The sequence below is a fragment of the Mustela erminea genome, chromosome 4, assembly GCF_009829155.1.
Source record: "Mustela erminea isolate mMusErm1 chromosome 4, mMusErm1.Pri, whole genome shotgun sequence".
NCBI lineage: Eukaryota > Metazoa > Chordata > Mammalia > Carnivora > Mustelidae > Mustela > Mustela erminea.
In genome coordinates this window covers 92,932,266-92,945,749 of record NC_045617.1, presented here as the reverse complement: position 1 = coordinate 92,945,749, position 13,484 = coordinate 92,932,266, and the positions used below count along the sequence as shown (strand labels likewise).

The 13,484-nt window shown below is 37.8% G+C and overlaps 1 protein-coding gene across 4 annotated transcripts in view; it reads left to right on the top strand.

The window, feature by feature from the left end:
• The window catches only part of LOC116588708 (24-hydroxycholesterol 7-alpha-hydroxylase), an 89,097-nt gene that overhangs the window by 50,298 nt on the left and 25,315 nt on the right, over positions 1–13,484 (top strand). For all 4 annotated transcript variants that reach the window (XM_032340168.1, XM_032340167.1, XM_032340165.1 and 1 more), the window contains one exon: positions 10,874–11,007. In XM_032340168.1, the coding sequence (XP_032196059.1) occupies positions 10,874–11,007 (134 nt within the window). The remainder of the gene's footprint in view (positions 1–10,873; positions 11,008–13,484) is intronic.

Below are 13,484 nucleotides of genomic sequence, written 5' to 3'. Positions count from 1 at the left end.
TATTTTATATACTTAGTCACTTACTGTTTCCAGGTGCTCCTGAGTGTGTTGGGATGTGTGTGTGTGTGTGTGTGTGTGTGTGTGTGTGTGTAAGGAGAAGGAGCTTGGAATATTAAGGAACCAGAGGAGCTACAAAGAACAACTGACTTCAGTGATCCTATTTGAGTCATGTTCCTTTTTTTAAGTCCAAGAAATCATAGTTTTATGATTAAGTTTGGAATTTAAGTTGCTTTTCTCTCTGCCTGAGTCCCACTCAAGCATGGAGGCTTAGCCAAAAGCCCAGCCGTAGGCAAGTGGAGACGAGCATCTCTGGTGCTTGCCTCCTCTCTTGTGAAGCTAATATTATTGTCATTTATAAAAAGATAGTATTTTGTGTCCTTGTGTCCAAAGTCCTTCAGGGCTGTGTCTTTCTCATTCCTTTCTTCTCTTTCTCCTCTTAAGGGAAGTGGTGGGTCACGGTAAACAGGGACAGAGATTTGAAGGCAGCTCTGACACATTCAAGCTTGTCTCCTGGGGCACATTATCTCTGAGGCTTGATAGCTGGCAGGTAGTTACGAGGAATCAATGAAGTGGTCCGAGGTATTTAGGACCCTTAGATGGTCTATAAATTAGTATTACTCTCCTCCTATCTGTTAGAGCACCTATGCTTGGGCTGGCACGTAACAGATAGGAAGCAAATGTTATGTTGAGTGAATTACCGGCTAACATAATAGAATTCCAGTATAACACATGATTAATACGTATGATTGATTGTGTTGTAACATGCTTGCCACCATGCCTATGGAATCCCCAAACCATCTATATTTTAGCAATGTTTTATTGTTTCTGAATACAAAATCGTCCTTTCTTTTGTTTGGTTTCAAATAACCTAAGATGTGGTTTGACCTTTATTGCATTTATGCCAAGACTTAAACAGATGGTTTCTGAATTTTACCCCCAGTCACCCATAGCTTCTTCCCTGGTTGTCTTCTGTTCTGGTCCCATTCCCCATTAGGCTCTAGCTCTTTTGATGATTACCTTGGCAATCTTCCAATGGAGCCATCTATTTTTAGAGTCAAAATGCTGGGAGAGCAAACCACAGAGGTGCATTGAAATATGCACAGTTTGGGTACAGAAACATTTCTAAGAGTTATAATAAGAAAAGTCTTTAACCTAAAGCTGTTGTTTGAAAACTTAGCATATTTCCTTTGCTTTTCCTTTGTCTAGTCTCATAATACTACCTTGTTTGTTCAACATCACACTGGGATGTGAAAACTAAAAATATTTTATCAGAACATCTATTTTCCAAGGGTACTCTGTATCTCTCATACATTTTGTTTTTAAAAAAATATTAAATAACACAATTTAGTTGATAAAAACAAAGGTTATTTAACACTTCATGAAATGGACAGTCTCCTTTTCGCAAAATGGAGTGGGAGGCAGGAAAGTTTTATATGATAAAGAATAAAGAACAAGGAAGAGACAAATAGAAAATATTGGCTGGGGCCACATTATCAACCTTGTTTAGAGTGAAAAGAAACAAGAAAATAATAAATATAGAGCCCAGACATGACTTGGCATGGGCCAGCTGAAGCAATGGGTGTTTCTGGTCAAGTGGAACATTTACAGGGACATGAAAGCTATCTGAGTGTCTGATATAGCCCGCTGAGCAGGAGTGCCTTCTTCTTGGACCTAGAAAGTTCTTTCAACAACTTATATATCATATAAGACTTTAAATATTATTTTGAACTCAAAACAAACCTTTGTTTCTGTTATATAATACAAAACACTTTTTCCATTTTATAATTCAATTAGTTTAATAAGGATACTTAATTTTATTTATTTATTTACTTACTTACTTATTTATTAAAGCAGCTCAGACACTTCACTATTCTTGGAGTTCAAACTCTTTAGGCTGAAATTATGCCTGTCTTATGTAGGTCAAAGTAGGTCACTTTGGAGTCATAGAGTTCTGATTTTAAACACAAATCCTGGCCCTTGGTAGTCATCTGTCCTTGATCAAGTAGAAAGATATTTATTTTCTGTATCTCGTAGCTGCAGTAAAACAGAAAAAAAAAAAAAAGAATAGAGAGATTGTCCAATGCAGATTCTCTAAATAGATTTTTATAGAGAAAATAATTTTTTCAATAAAGATTTAAAATCTAAAATGTAGGTCACCGCTGATTTATTTGTAGCTTTCATTTGTGAGAGCCCTCACTTACTGGGGCCATCTTGGTTTTCAAGATAAAAGTGAAATTGGTCCTAATCGCTTCCCAGCATTCTAGGAATCCTTGGAGGGAGGAATGGGGGAGGCAGAAGAGGTAGAGGCTTGTATATCATATAGTTTTCTCTTGACTCCTGGCTTTTGCCCTTGCTTATTTCTCATTAACTTCTCTCTTTTGCTTTCTGCATGTTTTGCCCCTTTTTGGTATTGCATTGCCTCACTGGACATCACAAGATTTCTATTTCCCTAAGTGTTAACTTAAGGCAATGTTTTAGAAAACTTTTCAAAATATTAAAAATATGGAACAAGGGAAAAGAAAAATATGTTGCAGCCAGAAACAACTTAAAATTGAGTATTGACATCAAGTTGAATATTCTATTCTTAATAGTCTTGTCTGTCTTGGGGTTCCAGGGTGGTCCAGAAGGTTAAGCATCTGCCTTCAGCTCAGGTCATGATCCCAGGATTCTGGGATACAGTCCCACGTCAGGCTCCCTGCTCAGTGGGGAGCCTGCTTCTGTCTCTCCTTCTGCTGCTCCCTCTGCTTGTTCTCTCTCGCTCTCTCTGTCAAATAAATAAATAAAATCTAAAGAAAAAAAAAAAAGTCTTACCTGCCATTGCTCTTCCTTAGCCTCCTATTGGGTAATCAGTTAGGTGCTGTGTAACTGGGTCCCTTCTCTTCTCTCAAGTCTCTAGACTTGTCTTACTTGCCTTGAAGATTCCAGCAATTCCAAGTTCCTTCTCACTTCCTGTGCAGTGCCAGGGACTCTCCCTTTGTCTCACCAAGGACATTCAGATTGTGTCGTCTGATGCTCATCTCACTTTTGAGTTCTAAGATAGACGTGTGAACAAACATGGATATGGTTTGTGTGCTAGTGGACAAATAGATGAAACAGGACCTGCTTTCAGGATTTCTTTTCTGTGTCTGCTTTACTTTGCTTTCAAGGGCTTTTCCTTTTGGTACAATGTGTTCTCTACTTGTCCTTTTGTTTGGCACTCAAGAAATTTTTATACTGCAGGGAAAATGCACCAGTGTGAATATCAAGATGACTGGGAGGCAAATTATAAAGTGAGGAAAAGTTCATTACATTAGGGAGGTGGAGAACGAGAACTGAACCACAGTTTTTTCTTACATAGACCAATTTTTAAAAAGAGTAAATAGGGAAGTATCAGAAAATTGTTTTCCTTAACATTACTGTGTCCATGTGCCCTCTGTTTATGAATGTGATTTAGAGGCCATTACAGTACAGTATGTTTTTTAAAGATTTTATTTATTTATTTGACAGAGAGAGAGACAAGCAGAGGAAGTGGCAGACAGGGGGAAAAGAGAAGCAGGCTCTCCACTGAGCAGGGAACTTGATGTGGGGCTCAGTCCCAGGATTGTGGGATCATGACCTGAGCTGAAGGCAGACGCTTAACTGACTGAGGCACCCAGGCACCCCAGTATATTTTAAACAAAGACATTTCTTTTCCTAAGAGACAGTTTATATTTTCTGTGCAAAGTAGCCATAGACTACAGGATTATTCAGATTCTGTGCTAACCATTGTCCATTTGACTTAGTTATATAAAAGATATGTGTAATAGAGATCACAGAGAATTTATAGTACTAGAATTAAATCTGGACTTCTGAGCAAAAGGAAGTACAGTGAGGAGCAAACCAGCATGTTAGTCAGGAATTGATGCCGGTTAGTCAGCAAATGACAAGCTTTTTCTATATTATTCCATATATTAATTCGTTCAGGCTCTATGGAACATAAGGTCTCTGTCACCACTACTCCACTCTGCCATTATAATGTGAAAACAGCCCTAGACGATATATAAACAAACAAGTGTTGCTGTCTTCCAATAAAACTTTATTTGCAAAAATAGATGACAAGATGCATTTGGCCAGGCCAGCCTGTGCCTTTGGCTGTGGCCTTATAAAAGGGAGAAGAAAAACAGAACATGAATATATGGCTATGTGTAAGCTCAAGTCAATGACCTCCAGAAGGTGCATTGGCATTTTTGTTAAGACGAAGATAGCATCTTTGTAGCTATAAAAATGATAAAATTTTGGACCGTTTCTGAAATATGGGCCAATGAAAAGTTTGGTCCGAGTTAATTATCACATTATTTAGTTTTAGGGTTGTAATAAATAAAACTCCTTTGCCATCTTGTACTTTGACATTAATAAAAGCTAGTGACTTTTGGTGTCAATACAGTTGACCCTTAAGCAACATTGGCTTGAACTGTACATGAGGTTTTTTTTAAATAAATATATTGGACAATATTGATATAGGTACTGACAGACAGATGATTTACCTTATAAACAGATGATGTAAACTTATGGTATTCATAAATACGTTAAATATTGTCAATGTATTCTCTCTTCCTTATGATTTCCTTAATAACATTTCCTTTTCTCTGGTTTACGTTGTTCTAAGAATATAGTATAGTATATACATAATATATAAAATATAATCAGCGGTTTATGTTATCAATAAGGCTTCCAGTCAATAGAAGGCAATTGGAGGGCTGGTTTACTCAGTTAAGTGTCCAACTCTTTATTTTGGCTGGGATCATGGTCTCCAGGTTGTGAGATCAAGCCCCATGTTGGGCTCCACACTCAATGTGGATTCTGCTTGGGATTCTCTCTCTTCCTCTCTCTTTGCCCCTTCCCCATCTCATGTACATGTGTGCTCAGGTGCTCTCTCTTTGTCTTGAAAATGAACAGATGAATCTTCAGGAAAAAAAAATAGTAGGCTATTAGTAGTTAAATTGTTGGTGAGTCAAAAGTTATTACATGGATTTTTGACTGGAGAGTAGGCAGTCAGTATCCCTAATCCCTGCATTGGTCAAGGGTCAACTGTGTATCCACTCAGAATTTCTGACTTAAATCTTATTTTTTGCCCACTAAGTAGATTTCCCTCCATTGTGTTAAAGAGATCATTTAAAAACTGGTAATAAAAACTATTTTAAACCCAGATTATTTAATAAAATTTGAGCATTTCTTCTACTTCTTTCAGTCTAGGACAATGTTCTTAAAGTATGGTTGCTGGGCCGGCAGCCTCCATAGCACCTGAGAATTTGCCAGAAATGCAGATTCTTAGGCTCCACTTCAGACTTATTGAATCAAAAGCTTTGAGGGTAGGGCCTTGTGAGCTGTGTTTTAATAAGCCTTCCAGGAAATGCTGAGGCACACTGAGGCATGCTTAATGCTTGAGAACCACTGGTCTAGCATATACCAAGTTCTCAGTAAATTCTTATATATTTGAAGATTCTCACATTCTCTCTCAGAAATGTCTCAAAATTTGACTTCTCTGCATCCCTCCCATTGTTGTTTCAAAAAATAAAAACTTCTTAATTGATTTTTCCTTTCACTATTTTAGACATTCATCTATTTACTCATTCAATAAAAATATATCAAGTGCCTACCGTGTGCCAGACAGTGTACTAGATACTAGGGATACATCAAAAAATAGAAAGAACAAGATTGTGAAAAACATGGGCTCATATCCATCAGTTAACAATAAGCCAAATTATTTCTTATATTAACTGGAGTATTAAAGGAAGCAAAATGGCCTGCTAGTGATTTGGAAGACATTAGCTGGTAAGGGAAGGGCTTCCTGTGGAGAAAATATTTTAGCAGAGGTCTGAAGGATAAGAAGGAGCTAGCCTTTCAAACAGTTGAAATAAGGCAGAAGAAATAATAATAATGATGACGGTAGCATTTACTGAGTTGGCCACGTGCCAGTCATAGCTGTAAGAGCTTTACTCACAACAACCATATAGGCAGATACTTTAATTATTCCTATTTTATAGGTGAGCAAACTGAGGCACAAAGAGGTTGGATCACTTATAAAGGTCACACAGCCCCCAGGATTCAGTGTGAGATGAGAGGGTTAGAGTCTCATTTGCCAAAGTAGGAACTTTGGATTTGATTCTAAATAGCATTGAAGCCCTTAATGGGATCTGCACAGGGTACTGACTAGGTCTGAGTTGCATAAGGATTATAGCAGAGCCAGGTGGGAGCAGGGAGAGTGATGGTGGCTATCACCTGGCGCAGCAGAGAAATGATGGTGCCTTTGGACAAGACTGGTAGCTCTGGAGATGGAGTGATGTGAATGGCGGTAGGATCCATTTTGTGGACAGGAACAAGAGGTTTTGGTGATTAATTAAATAAATTAATTAAAAGGGAAGGGATGAATTATGGATGACTCCCAGGTGTTGGATGTGAGCAACTAGACACATTTTGCTACCATTTTCAGTAATAACAAGACCAAGGGAGGAAAAGCTTTATTTCAGTGGAGAAAATGAAGTGACCAAAGCATGCTTCAGGATGGCTTTTAGACCTGCAAGCAGCGTTATCAAGAAGCCAATTGGATAAAAATAAGATGGAATCAGGAAGGTGATCATAGGCAGAAGGTAAAATTCTTGATATAACCAGCCCATTGATGGTATTTTATAGAAGATATTTATTTGAATTCCCAAGAGAAAGAATCTGCCTAGACGAGAGAAGAAAGCCCAGAAATGAAACTGGGGCACATCCAGGGCACACTCAGAGGTTGGATAAAGGAGCCACCTGTCCCTAGCTCTGGCTTTAGCCGGTATGTGCAGCCTGGGACTGCAGTGGAGCACTGAAGTCACTTGGTCTCATGACTTCCTGCCCTGAACTCTATTCCAGCCAGCTGAATTTCTCTTCTGTGTACATGTCCTTCGTTTTTGCATATTCAATCCTTTGTTCTGGTTTTACTTCTTCTGAGAAACCTCTCTGATCTCTCCTTTGCAACCACCCCTCCCCACCAACCCCAGTCTGGTCACTGTCACCACTGTGTCCCACAGCACTTTGCATGCTTCAGTGCAGGGACACTTACCCCATGTTTACTACTTTTAGTTCTTTGCTTCTTTATCAGACTGTGAACTCCTTAAGAGCCAGGGCTCTTTCATTTGTCTTCATCCTCAGCACTTGGACACTGCTCAGAGGTTCTCACTAACTGTCTGCTAGGTGAATGATGGAAAGACTTCCTCAGATGCGGTGTCTGGTTAGTACTGGATAGATTCTCAGACTGTAGCTTCTCTCCTAACTGAGGTTTCAGGGGAAAGAATCTCTTTTTCGGCTATGGAGCAAAAGTGAATCTTCTAGAGAGTCAGTACTAAATTCACACTAATAATAATGGTAACAGTAATAGATACCAACTTGTATTGAACATTTAACAGATGTTAGACAGTGCCTTAAATTTGTATGTCGTTTATAAACTCATAGATTAGAACCTCAGAATTCCTCATTTTAACACTGTCTGGGGAAAGCATTTACCCTTCTTTTCCTTTAATTTGAGAATTAATTGTCTTTTTATTGTCTTCAAACTTAAATATCTTATATCCCTTTGATGTTTAGTTAACATTTTGCTCTGCACTAAATGCCAAATAAATGTTTGTTCATTTGATTGAATAGTGGTATCTCTGGCCTATGCAACAACCTCAGTCCTTTTTTCAAATGAAGAATTTCTCATCCCAAGCATAGATTTTCTAAATTATTTTTTCTGAATTAGCTTAAAATGTACAGGGATACTTCAAGAAAAGTAGGAAGAAGTAAAATTTTGGTGCCATTAGCTTTCCATGGCATATCAAGATAGTTTTCTGATGGTAATAATTCCTTTGGCTCGCAGTAACTGTTTGTTAGGGAATTTGGCCACAGGCACGCCCAGGCATATGGTATGTACTGCTAATGCTCAAACAAATGAAAACCAGGGTTGGTTGGTTGGTTTTTGTTATTTTTGTTTTTGTTTTTGAAGAATTGTCTTAGAGAGGACCCATAGCCATTACATTATACAGCTAATGATCTTTTGTGTCCTCATTAAAGAGCTATTGATGATGCTTATATAGTAATGGGAGTTTTAAAAAGTTTGGGAATGTTGGCATAAATAGCGGTCTCTACTATGGGATTTCTCAAAACCTATAATACGCTAATGTGTTCAGTGAGTCACCCATCGAATGTTAACATTTCCTGGTATTTGGTGGGCCATAAAACCTTTTTCCTGCTTTAAACATTTAACATCTTGCACATGTTCTTTCATAGAACACAATTTGGAAAAACTTATATTTAGGTTGTGAAGATGCAGAAAGCATGCCTATTATTTTCCAATCCTTGTTATGGGAAAGCAAAAGCAACAGTTTTGTGAGACACTGTCTGTGAAGGTTAAACAAGAAGTCCGAGAGGTCATTTGTCTCTTTTTAGTATTAGGTCACTTAGGTCTGAGCAAATGAGCAGAAGGAAGTTCAAATTCTGTTCAAATAAAGAACAGTGCTGTGGGGGTGCCTGGGTGGTGCAGTTGGTTGAGTGTCCAGCTCTTCATTTCAGCTCAGGTCATGATCTCAGGGTTGTGAGATCAAGCCGTGTATCGGGCTCTGCGCTCAGTGAAGAGTCTGCTTGGGACAACCTCTCCCTTTCCCTTTGCCCCTTCTTGCCACTCTCTCTCTGTCTGTCTGTCTCTGTCTCTCTCAAATAAATAAGTAAATCTTAGAGGGGAAAAAAAAAGGACAATGCTGTGTATCACTGTTTCATTGTGAAGTTTTCGTCCTTTCTTGGCCCAAGATAGGAAGTCCTGAAATTTCCTAGTCTCCATATTTTCCAGAATGGCATTGAAGATGGCCTGTAATGGCCTCAGTGGACCTGTCACTGTTCCATCACATTTACCTCAACTTCTAGGCCCTCTACAGGCATTGCCATTTTCTGAACATATCCAAGCTTTCCACAGTCTTCCTTTTACTCTTCCTCTTTTCTTTGCCTACAATATCCACTCATTCATCTCCCCATGTTGATGTTGGACCATTTGTTAACTCGATATTTATTTGCTAAGGTCTACTCTCTGCAAAGAACTAATAGTTGTAGCTTTAGAGGAAGACACTCAGAGAGTTTTTTGCTTTTCCTTTAGTTGGACATGAACCTCCCTGCTTTTATATTTTAACAAAATATTGGAATATTTTACACATCACAGAACAGTTTTCTTGCTTGCATGGTATACCAGCTAACTGTGGGCTTGTCTCTTACCTCCCAGTAGACTAAGTGTATTGCAAGAATGCCTTAAGTGTTGTAACCCTAGTAAAGCTTAACTCAACTCCTGGTCCTGATTCAGTGCTCAAGAATCTGTCAAGTTGAATGGAATATATAGATGTCCCTATGGGTACTAATAGAACTATAGCTCAAAAAGCCAACTGAAAACATTTGCTTCTGATTACTTAGGAGTTCTGTATGTACTGACAGATGAGATCTCCCAGGCAGCACCCACCTCAACCTTTCCTGCAGGCTGGGCTTGCTTTAGAACTAGCCTTATCCAGAGTCTAAGAGAGACAGGGCTGGAGATCTTACATTCCACTCTTACCCATTCTTTCCCAATACAGCTGGGAAGCAAATGTGAAAGTTGACTTAACTAAACTGACAATGTTGTTGAATTTTGTAAAGCAAATGCTATCAAAAGTAAATTGGAAGCTGAGTTGTTTTAAATAATTTTCAAAATGTAAACATTTCATTTGAAATACCATTAACTGAAATATCTAATTGGGCTGAAAGACCCTAACCATATTTTGGGTCATAAAAAGATTCACCGCAAGGGGCACCTGGGTGGCTCAGACATTAAGCATCTGTCTTCGGCTCAGGCCATGATCCCAGGATCCTGGAATCGAGCCCCGCATTGGGCTCTATGCACAGCGGAAAGCCTGCTTCTCCCTCTCCCACTCCCCTGCTTGTGTTCCTTCTCTCGCTTTGTCTCTCTCTGTCAAATAAATAAGTAAAATCTTCAAAAAGAAAAGAAAAGATTCATCCCAATCCTTTTATAGGTTCAATCTTCAATCTAAACATAAGCTGAGGTATGCATATTACATTAGAGTGTTTGATGCACCTATGTTTTAGAGGGAGAGCTCATCATTCCAGATGTAATGCATGTGCCTCATTGTCCCTTTCCTCATGTTCTTTTTGGGCCTTCTGAAATGTCTGGTTGAAAAATCAAGGACAGGGGCGTCTGGGTGGCTCAGTGGGTTAATCCTCTGCCTTCAGCTCAGGTCATGATCTCAGGGTCCAGGGATCGAGCCCCACATCAGGCTCTCTGCTCAGCAGGGGGCCTGCTTCCTCCTCTCTGCCTGTGTCTCTGCCTACTTGTGATCTCTGTCTGTTAAATAAATAAATAAAATCTTTAAAAAAAAAAAAGAGTTTCTTAAAAATCAAGGACAAAACTAAAAATGAATCCTCAGGGAAGAGGTAGAAATAGTAAGGGAGATGGCTTCTCAGATTTTTTACTTTATGCTTCTGATGCCAATCTTTTATTGCTATTTCCTTAAGTAGAAGAAGAATTTGGACAAGAAAGAATGAAAGGAGTGAAAACTGAGCACCTCTCTGATGGACCTTATCTTAATCATTGATGTTGATAGCCATAGGAAGGTGAAGACCAAAGTTGGATCCCAGTCCATCACCTTGAAGTAATCAGTGGGTTAATTGGGGGGGGGCATACATTTGATCTCGGTAAGAGGAAAACAATAAAAAGAGACACTCAGTTACTAAACTTGTATGCAAAAAGTAATGGCAATGCTAACAGTTGTGGTTGGAGGCAGGTTCTAACCTGTGTTGATGAGCTTCCAAGAAATCACTTTCTGGTTTCTTTAAGTCCATCTTTTAAAATTTTTTTTTGAAATTCTCTTTGCAGGTAAAGATAAGATAAAAGTATCTGAGGATGACTTGAAGAAACTCCCACTAATCAAGTGGTGTATTTTAGAAGCCATTCGTTTAAGAGCCCCTGGTGTCATTACCAGAAAAGTGCTGAAGCCAGTTAAAATTTTGGTGAGCTTTGCTTTGGTTTTAAGAACAAGCACTGGGTATTATATAAGACTGATGAATCACTGAACTCTACCTCTGAAGCCAATAATACATTATATGTTAATTAATTGAATTTAAATTTTAAAAATAAATCAAAAGAGAAAAAAGTAATCAACTTTCTAAGGAAAAAAATACATACAATGCCCATATATTATTAGATAACTCATTAGGTTCCATGAAGCACTAATGATGTTAGAATAGGTTACTAGTAAGAGTTGTGAGCAGCATCTATTAATATGGCTATTTATCTGTAGACAATAATTTTAGCTAAAATATATCCCTTTAATAATCATTCTAGTTATGTAATTTCGTATCAGAATTAGTATAATCCTATAGAAATCAAACAGGTAGACTAGATAGTCTGCTAAACCAACTAATAAGTAATCCTGAGCAACAGGAGGTTGAGGAATTAAGGGTATGAAGAAAGTTCTTTTGGATATCTGGAAGGTAGTTTCAGGCCCCAGATAACAGCTATGGAAACAGAGAGCAGGAATGCTGTGGATAATAGCAACTGATATTAGCAGTCAGTGCTGAGTGAAGGAGAGAGATTCTTTCTCTGAGCAAAGTAGGAGAAAATTCTCAAGTGCTCCATGAAAGATATGTGCATGTGGCTGACCTTCAATTTAATATTTGGCAAATCAGGCAGAACAAAATATTTTTTTCAGATTGGCTTGATATAGGGCCTGCATTATTCAGATAGATGACATTTACTCAGCCCTCAACTCTTACTAGCTTTTTTACATACAGTTTGAGAGTGCTTGGATTCAAATCAAGAAAATTTTTTAGTAATAGAACACAAAAGAAACAAAAGAAATCCAATTTTTATAAAAACTGCAACTTACTACATCTAAAGGAGACATTATTTATTTAACAGATCTTACATAAATCACAGCATTTAGTTTTAGTGGGATTTTAATAATTTTTGTTTTTAAATAATCTATTAAATAAAATATGAGTATAAAAAGGGGTGCCTGGGTGGCGCAGTCAGTTAAGCATCTGACTCTTGATTTCAACTCCATTCAGGATCTCAGGGTCTTGGGATCAAGCTGCACATTGGGCTTCTCACTCAGAGGGGAGTGTGCTGGAGATTCTTTCTCTCCTTCTCTTTCTGTCCCTCCCCAAACCCTGCCCTAGCTTACACTCTCTCATAAATAAATGCCTTTTTAAAAAAATATGGGTATAAAAGGATATGCTTTGAGAAGATATAGTCCAACAACTGGGTGCAATTTAGTCAAGGAATGTGTTTATTACTCTGAATAATACTATAATTTTTATTAAATTTTTATTGAGCTTTATTTAATATCCTGGCTAACATATAATTAGCTGAATTACAGACATTATTTATCTGCTAGTACATGTCTTGTTATTTTAAGTATACAGATCCTATACATGCTTTATTATATTTATACCAAAGTATTTCAGTTATTTTGGAGCTTTTTGTAAATGGTACTTTAAAAGTTTTTGATTCTCAATTGTACATTACCTGTTTTTAGAAATGCAACTGATTTTTTTTTTAATTTTTTATTTTTTATAAACATATATTTTTATCCCCAGGGGTACAGGTCTGTGAATCACCAGGTTTACACACTTCACAGCACTCACCAAAGCACATACCCTCCACAATGTCCATAATCCCATGCAACTGATTTTTAAGTGTACACCTTGTATCTGCAACTTTGCAAAACTCAATGTACTCATTAATCCTACAACTGTTGTTATAGATTCTTTGCGAGTTTCTATGTAAAGAATATTTTTCTTCTTTTATTTCTTTTTCTTGCCTTATTACACTGGCTCTAAAGTCCAAAGCAGGGATATCTGTTGTCACTACTATCATTTAACATATGTTGAATGATAGTACTTTGAACATATGTTGAATGATAGTAGTTTGAATGATAGTAGTGACAACAGATATCCTTGCTTGTTCCTGATCTGAGAGGTAAGTCTTTCACTATTAGGCTAGATGTTAGCTATACGTTTTTGGTAGATTCTTCATTTTTTTTTTTTTAAGGTTTTATCTATTTATTTGACAGAGATCACAAGTATTTATTTATTTGACAGAGATCACAAGTAGGCAGAGAGGCAGGCAGAGAGAGAGGAGGAAGCAGGCTCCCTGCTGAGCAGAGAGTTGGATTTGGGGCTCTATCCCAGGGCCCTGGGATCATGACCTGAACTGAAGGCAGAGGCTTTAACCCACTGAGCCACCCAGGCGCCCCGGTAGATACTTCTTATCAAGTTGAGGAAATATCCCTCTATTTCTAATTTGCTGAGAATTTTAATTATGAATGGGTATTGGATTCTGTCTAGCACTTTATCTGCATCAGTAGATATAATCATATGCTTTTTCTTTTTAACATGTTGTGATGGATTACATTTATTGATTTTTGAATATTGAGTCAGCCTTTCATCCCTGGAATAAATCTCATTTGATCATGATGTATAGT